The 8,319-nt window shown below is 52.5% G+C and overlaps 1 protein-coding gene across 1 annotated transcript; it reads right to left on the bottom strand.

Annotated features, from left to right (window-relative positions):
• Positions 1 to 203: 203 nt before the first annotated feature.
• TBX22 (T-box transcription factor 22) lies at positions 204 to 7,038 on the bottom strand. Its single transcript, XM_030228917.2, has 8 exons — positions 6,903 to 7,038; positions 6,682 to 6,805; positions 6,250 to 6,351; positions 5,880 to 6,054; positions 5,506 to 5,670; positions 5,313 to 5,377; positions 5,147 to 5,232; positions 204 to 2,403 (listed from the first exon to the last, which is right to left on the bottom strand). The coding sequence occupies exons 1-8, from the start codon at positions 7,036 to 7,038 to the stop codon at positions 1,808 to 1,810; spliced, it is 1,449 nt and encodes a 482-aa protein (XP_030084777.2). The 3' UTR covers positions 204 to 1,807.
• Between the last annotated feature and the right edge of the window lie 1,281 nt (positions 7,039 to 8,319).

Below are 8,319 nucleotides of genomic sequence, written 5' to 3'. Positions count from 1 at the left end.
CCGCAAATATTTGGAAAATTGGAAGTTCCCCGTTGCACAAATCCGTGACTGATCAGGAAGAGCCTTCCAGCTCCCCAGGAGTACAACCACATGTCGGGGCTGGGTCATGGTCACTCAACTGGACAGAGCCTGGCCAGGGCCAGCAGTGGACTTGCCATGGGAATTCAGTTACCAGCAATGTTGGAAATAAGGACTCCCAAGGAAAAAAAAAAAGCTTTTTCTTTTTTAATAAAAAGAGTGAGATAAACTGCTAAGAAACAGCCCAAGAAAGCAGGTTTGTTCATTTTCACAGTTGTACAGACCATTTATCACAATCCCCCATTTCATACTGGCATCACTGGGGGCTCTGTGAACACCCACATCAGGAAAATTTGGGAAACCAATGTTGTCTGAATTTTCTCAAAGTCTCATGAAATTAAAAGTGTAATTTTTGTTAATTTAGCAGCTTCTGATATTGCTTCTTCTGGTCTGAATTTTTTATCTGTAAAGGATGAAAATAAAATCAAAACTCTGGTATCAGTTTTGATTCTTAAACCTAAGCCTAATACCTCTATATTGTGTGTTGTGCTTGAAAATATAGGATTAATCCCAAAATGGGGCTGGTCCAAACCAAGCCTTATTTACCAATCTCTGCCATCTATCAAGTGATAAATTTGACTTCAGGTAGAAACTGAACATAATCAAATAAAGAATAAAACCTGTGTCCTGATTTATTGTGAGTTACATGGCACCCTTGGGAGCTGGAGATTATTTACAGGAATAACAAGAATATCCACAGGTTACAAGAAAACAAACAGGAATTTTGGAAGGAATTAAAAATCTCATGTTCCAGGGCCTGTAGAGTTGCAATTCTTCATAACGGATCCGTGTTCTCTGTGGGACTGAGCCAGGAACATCCCTGCCCCTTCCTTTGGGCAAGGCTGGAGGAGATCCCACGTGGATCTTCTGTGTCCCTTGGGGCTGAGAGTCTGGGTCAAAGGATTGTCCTGCAGGGCTCCTGGGGCTGTTTCATCCCACACAACTCTCCAAGAGTATCCTCCATGTCCCCAGCATGGACCCACCTCACCACGGGAGAGATGTGTGACCCCATCCTGTCCTTCCCACCACGCCGTCGATGCTGGTGCCACTGGAGGGTGGGGCATGGAAAAGAGGGCTCTGGGCCACCCCTGCAGCTTCTCACCCCATCCATTTTTCATCCTGCCTTTCCTTACCCCAGCAGCAGAGACTTGGACTTAAGGTACTTGGATTTATGTACCCACCCTGATAACGGAGGCATCTGGGTCTTGGAGAATGAGGGACTTTTATGTCATTAATTAGGACCCATTAGAGCCAAGAGATCTTAAGAACAGGCTTGAGTGCTTGGCCAGATGTGGCTCCTTTGCCAAGTCCAGGTCCTGAATAGTCCCTTTGAAATTAGGGATAAAACTTGAGTGGGTGAGCAGCAGCTCCGCAGGGCTCTGAGCTAACTAAAGGCAAGCAACAGAGAGAAAACAGAGCTGTAGAAATACAGACATCAATGTCCCCACTTGAGAGTGCAAATAGTAAAAAGGTGACTGACGGTTTGCTCTTGACTTACAACTGTGACATAAATGTGACGAAAGGTATCACCTCAGGGTCATCTCAGACCCTTCCAGATCCTCCACCTTCCCAACAAAACAACACTTCTGTCCAAAAAATAAAAGGATTAAATGCCTGCCCATCCTGCTCCTGTACCATGCAGTGTTTCAGAGTCAATAACTAATGAGCCCCTGGCTATGAAAGAAGGAAGGACTTGCTTTACACAGCTCAGAAATATTCTCTGATCCCACTAAAGGCAGTGGTTAATTGTGGGGTGCCAGTTGGAGTGATTGCATCTGCCGTCCCTCAAAGCAGCCGGAATGCTGTCACTCACTTTGAAATGCCCTGCTGCATTCATCAGTCTGGATGGCACAGAGAAGTTATAACCATACAAGCCATATGGAGGATGTAAAGAACAATTAAGTGCTTCCCGAGCAATGGGACTTGATGGGAAAATGTTTCCAGATGCATGTAATCCATACAGCATTTGACCAGCAGGACCGGGGGCTTGTAGGCACTGGGTGTTTAAGTCTTCGGCTTTGGCGTTTTTCAGGGAAGACAGTTTGGGCACATCCACCATGAAGTGGGGTAAAAGGTGTGGGTTGGTGGCTCCCAGTTTTTCGTGGCTTGGAAGGAGGAGCGCCTGCTGTCTCAAGAAGCTTGTAGGGCAGATCTTGTAGTAGAGGGGCACGTTGAGGGGGTGCAGGAAGCTCTCAGGGCACGACATGCCCAGGTTGCTCGCGGGCAAGTGAAGCGTGGGAGGGGAGCACGATGGAGAGAGCAGGGGGTTCAGAGGAGAGGGGGTCCCACCGCTGGAGGCCACTGGGGAAGAGCTGGAGCTCCCACCTGGAAAGGAAAACAGAAATCATCCAGGCTGGGCTAACAGGTTTCCATAGCCAAACAATCCTTGGAGGACTCCTGCTCCTGCTCCAGGTCTCCCTGCTGCCGGTGTCCATCCAAACATGAACCTGCTCCAAAGACCAGCTCCTGGAAAATGGGAAGATCTGTCCATAAATGGTTATTGCTAGCTGGTATTTGTCTAAGAACAACTTTTACACATGTCCAATCCCATTCCTTGGACTGGGATCATGGTAAATGCAGCTCCATACACACCTGGATCTGTACCTGGCTGCACGACCGATAACCCTTCCCTGCTATCCCCACACCATTGCCATTCCAGGTTCCCTATTTTTCATACAAATTCCAGACAGCTTTTTCCCCTTGGATATAAGAACAAAAAGTATATTCAGCCTGATGGAGAATTTTTTTGTACCTTCCAGCTCACAGGAATTGACTCATTTCACTTGGCTTCCCAAGCTATTTGAAACACTCCCCTGAATGCTATCGGTGTCTCCAGAAATTCAAACTCACAAGTCATGAGAATGTCCTCCTTTCTGGAGGGGATGAATGAATACTTTCAGAATTTGGGAGAAAAGCAAAGACCAAGGAGTAAAAATGAAGCAGGGATGGGATGGCTGCTCCGAGGTGGGAATGGTGCTGGGAGCAGCCGGCCCTGGTGCTGCACAGATGCTGGTTTCATCTCCTGCCTGTGGAGAGCAAAACGTCTGCTGCACACTCATTACCAAATTCTTCCTGAGGGTTTCTCCCTCCCCCCTCCCTTTTACTTTAATTTCTTACCAAAATCACTGGGAAAAGGTGTAAGGGAATGTCGATCCATTTGTGCCACTATTTACATTCAATTCCTACCAATACAATGCCTGGCTGGGATCTGATCCGACTTGACAGGCAACCAGAGACCCGAAATCAACTGTAAAACTGAACCACATCTGCTGGTATAGCAAATCTTAAAAACACCTTAAAAACACAAAGATTTTGAATGTGATGCAAATTAATTTTCAAACTCCCAGCACACAGAGCCTCTCACAGGCCAGCCCTTGATCACAATAATCAGGGAAGATTTTGTGGCGTGAAGGTCTCACCCTTCCCTGCTGATGTCAGTGGCTGCTTCAGTCCTGACTTCAGCAGGGCAGGGTCCAGTCCTCTCTCCATGGACATTTCCTGATATCCTCGAGGTCTCAGGGACTTTGGGTCATGTAAAATACGGGATTGAGCTGATATTTGTGTGTGAGGCAGCGAGCGAACCCCTACGTGGCTGGATACAGCAGAGCAAAGCCGGGTCAGTATCTGCTGCACGGAGAAAATAACATCACACCCTGAGCAATAATCTCACCCAAATTCCACAGCAAGTTTGGGAATGGGGATTGCAGCAGAAATGATGGAGCAGATCAATGAGCAGGTGTTTTCTGCCCTTTCTATTAGGCTTAAGAATAAAAATTCTATGGCAAATTTTTTTCTTCAGCATGTTGATCCTAATTCCTTTTAATTTACCATCCTGGTTTTAAAGCTTTGGGATTTCAGTTTTACAGCTTTTCTTCAGAAATATATTTTGTGAGTAGTAGATTTTGTTATATTTATATCCGTTCAGGAATTCTGTCCAGAAGAAAAATACCAAATACATTAAACAAGAAAAAAGAAATCCAAAAATCCCAGGTAGCTGCAATATTATATGTACGATAATATTTTATCGTCCTTAACATCGCAGTTGCTGTTATTTCATTCCTCATGCAGCTCATCCACCACCTCCCCCCTACCCTGGCAAACGAGTTCAAAAGGAGCTTTTTGCATAAGATATTTTCTAAAAATAAAATTAATTTTAAAACTATTAATAATACTAATGAAGCCGCTACTACTATCACCACCAACTAATAATAATAATTTTTGTTCTCTTTACAACTGATAAACTTCTTAATTTCTCCCGAATCTGATTTCTTTCTGCCCTCATTTTTACGCCTGCAGAGCATGAATTTTTACTGTGACTTTTGCAGCATTTCCCGGCAGACACGGGAGTGACTTGGTGTGTCCCAAGACTTTGAAGAGTTCCTGACATAAACGAGAATTTAACTCGCGACTTTAAACTCAACTTGGAGGGCTCCAAAGTGCAAACGAGCTGTTAGTTTTTTCCCTTCGGCGCTGTGAACAATCTCTTTTCAACTATTACTTTCTGAAGCGGTTTTTCTGGGAAAAGGCTGTAAATGACCGGTTGCTCTTGTCAGGATGAAGGAGAGCATTTACCCCGAAAATTTGTCCTCCTCTTCTCTGCATTTCTGTGCGACTGCTGCATCCTAAATACCAGATAATTTTATTTTCTGTTGCATAACGCATTTGTCGGGGCAGAAGCTGCCGCTGCAGAAAGCACGGGCCGTCACCACTACCACGTTTGTAGTTGATATTCCCAACCCGGTTGGAAGCAATTAGTGTAACAGGATCAAAGCCGGAACAACCCGACTCCAAATTAGCCTCCTGCACACTCAAATTTTTTTTTCTGCCTATCTAACTCTGATTTCAGCCGGGGGCTGGAGCAGCCCGCGCCCTCATCCTGTTCTTCGCGGCTTCTCGCATCCACTTTCACGGGAGTTTTATCCAAGCCAACGCGAAATTAACTCCCCCCAAACGCAGGGATTCGCTTTCTGGGTGCGCCTCGTTATCTTTGATGGTTCGAGGCGCCCGAGGAGCGCCGCGGGAGCTCGGGGCGTGCGGCCGGGACAGGCAGCTGGGGGGATTCACTTACCCTGGCTGTCTGCGCCGAAAGCCTTGAAGTCCAGGGCGAGGGGGGGTCTCCACGGGTAGGTCTCCAGGAGCCCGTCCAGGACCCCCCTGCGGGGCGAGAGCGCCTTGAACGCGGGCGCGGGGCCGGCGGGCGCGGGGGGCAGCGGCGGGGCGGCCCTGGCCCTTACCTGTTCCTACCGGGGTCCCGAAAACCTTTGGCGAAGGGATTCCTGTCGATCTTCAGCTTCGTGATCTGCAGGGTGAAATCAAGGGGCCGCTGGGGAGCCGGACGGGCTGGGAGCGGCGGCCGCGGCCATCGGGGCTCTCCATCCCCCGGCTACCGGTACCGCCGGGGCTCTCCATCCCCCCGGCTCCCGGTACCTGCTGGTTCTGGTAGGCCGTGACGGTGGTGAACTCGGTCTCCTGGAAGGAGAAGGTCTGCACCCCCTCGGCCGGCAGCGACTGGATCTGCGCTAGATCGAAGCGAGAATCCTGGGCGATAACGTGGACGCGGGGCTTGTACTTGTGCATAGACTGCAGGATGATCTGTGCGGGGGGACAGGCGGCTGAGCACCCCGGAGGAAGAAGGGCAGGAAGAAAACCCGAGGCGAGGCTCAGGAGGGACCCAGCCCCGAGCCCCAAGGCAGGAGGGACCGGCCCCCGCCTTCCCGGCGCTGCCCTCGGATGATGCTCCGCATCCCGGGGGGCTGCTCTGCCCCTGCCCGGCCCCCCCGGCGGGGCTGCCCCACACCTACGTGCCCCTTGTCGTCCATCTCGTTGTTGGTGAGCTTCACGCGGTCGAAGCTGATGATTTGCCTCATCCAGGTCTCCCCCGAGCAGGGCGAGTCGGGGTGGATGTAGAGGCGCGGGGTGATGCAGGAGTGGTCCGTGTTCCCCGCCACCATCCACTGCGAGCTGTGATAGACGTACCTGGCCCGGCCGGGCCGCGTCAGCCGCCGGGAGCCCGTCCCCACCTGCCCCCCACACCTACAGATTCTATAGGTGAGCGCGGGCTCCCCAGCACCCCTGGGTGACCCCCGTGTCCCGTTCGGGTCGCAGATCACGGCCATCAGCGCAGGACGTGTCCCGCGTGGGTGTGGGGGTCCCGCCCGTCCCCCCCCGTACCTGTATCGCTTGGAGTCCACGGGCACGACGTCGATGGCGATGTAATATTGCTGCAGCGGCTCCAGCCCCTTCACCTTCACCCGGACCGACGGGAACATCCTCCTGCAGGCACAGGGACAACGGCTGAGCAAAGGAATGGGAACGGGCGGGAGGAAGGAAAATCGAACTCAACGAAAATAGCGGGAAAAGGGGTGAAGTGAAATATCTTAACAGAACAGAGAAACCAGAGACAACGAAACAAAACAAAACAAAACAAAAAAGCCCAAGAAATAACACCGTCCCCCACCAAAAAAAGAAAAAAATAAAAATAAAAATAAAGAAAAAGAAAAAGAGTAAAAATGGGGGGGAAGGAGAGGGGAAGAAAAAAAGGCAAAAAACAAAAAAATCCCTGCAAAGCACAGCCCGAGCGAGGCTGCGGGGGCCGGCCGGTACCTGCCGGCCTTGGTGATGATCATCTCGGTGCCGATGTCGTGGAACCTCCTCCAGAGCTCGGAGCCCTGCAGCTCCACCTGCACGCCGCCCGCCCGGCTCTCGGCACCGGCCTTGGGCCGCTTCTCTGCGGGGAACACAAAGGGCAGGGGGCGGCTCGGGAGGATGCCGGGGCCGGGGGCCGCCGTCGCTCTCCGCCGCGCCGGGCTCCCTCCGGTACCCACCCGCCTCCGGGGCTCTGCGACTCGGCCGGCAGCCGGGGCCGGGCTCCTCATCGCGACCCTCCGGCACCTTCCTCTTGGCCGAGCGTCCCACCAGGGCTTCCACCGAGAAGGCGTGAGCCCGGGAGCTGAGCGCCATCCCCCCCGGGCTGCCAGAGGTCCCCCCGGGCGGCAGCGGGGCTCAGGCGGGCGGCGGCGGCTCCATCCCGGCCGGCACCCGGCGCCCCTCGCCCGGCACGGCTCCCGTCGGGGGGCAGCGGCCACGGCGAGATCCTCTTGCATCCAACTGAGTCAATAGACGGCTGCAGCCTCCTCTGTTTGTTTTGGAAACTGGTGGGAGCATAAGAAACATTGAGTGACATTTCATGGGAGTAACGGGGGGGTTGGAGGGGGAGGGAGGGGAGAGCCACAGGGGTGGGGGGGAGAGGGGGAAGAGGAGCCGGCCCCGTCTAGGATCAATAAAAGAGTTACTGTTCTCCATTAAATTGTAAAACTCAAAGAAATTTGACATAATTGCACACTAGGGGCCACTTTTCCAACAAAAGTGCAAATAACGTTTAACCAGAACCAGCGCAAAAGGGAAAAAGAAAAAAGGAAAAGAAAGGGAGAAAAACGAGAGAAAGGAGAAAGATTATCAGGAAAGAAGGAAAAAATGGCAGAAAAAGAAAGAAAAATGCAGGAAAAGATAAATTAAAGGGCGGGGGGGAAGTAAAAGAGGGACAAGGAGGATACAAGAGAAGGGAACCGTGCCCCGCCTCTGGCCCCGCCGCGCTGCCCCACGGGCAGGTCACGCGTGGCCCCTCCGGTGTCCCCGGCACGACAAACCCGGTGCCACCCCTGGGCTGTGACAGCGCCGGGCGGCTTTGTATCCCGTTTTTCCTTTGCTTTTTTTTTTTTTTTTTGTTTGGTTGTTTTTGGGGTGTTTTTTAAGGCAGCCCCGCCTGCTCCGCCACCGCCCCCCCGGCTCCGCTTCAAAGCGCGGCCCCGCCGCCCGCAGCAGCTGCACTGAATTAGGGACAGAAATCCCCGTTTTCCACCCGGAGAGTCCTGGGAAACTCCTGCGCGGCCGGGCAGGGCAAGGTCGAGGCCGAGGGGCTCCGGCCGGGACCCTCAGGTGCGCAGGGAAAGCGCTGCGCGGGATCTGCGCGGCATTTTCACCCCCGCTCCGGGGACCTGCCCGCCCCGCCCAGGCTGGAACCCCCGCGCTGATTTATTTTCCATGCGGGAACCCTCCCCAGAGCCGGCAGCAAAAGGGATTCTGGGGCTCAGGTGGGTTTTGGGGAGGGGAGAGTGGTGTCCCCGCTGAGCAGGGGGTGTCCAACCCCCCATGCCCCACAGCCTTTCCCTGCACCGGGGAGGCCAGCCAGGATAAATGAGCCTTAACGGGAAAAAAATGTGGAAAGGGATAAAATTCATAGGC

This window comes from Serinus canaria, chromosome 4A (assembly GCF_022539315.1).
Source record: "Serinus canaria isolate serCan28SL12 chromosome 4A, serCan2020, whole genome shotgun sequence".
In the NCBI taxonomy this organism is placed as follows: Eukaryota; Metazoa; Chordata; class Aves; order Passeriformes; family Fringillidae; genus Serinus; species Serinus canaria.
Note: the sequence above shows the minus strand (reverse complement) of the source record. Positions and strands in the feature narration are given on the sequence as shown.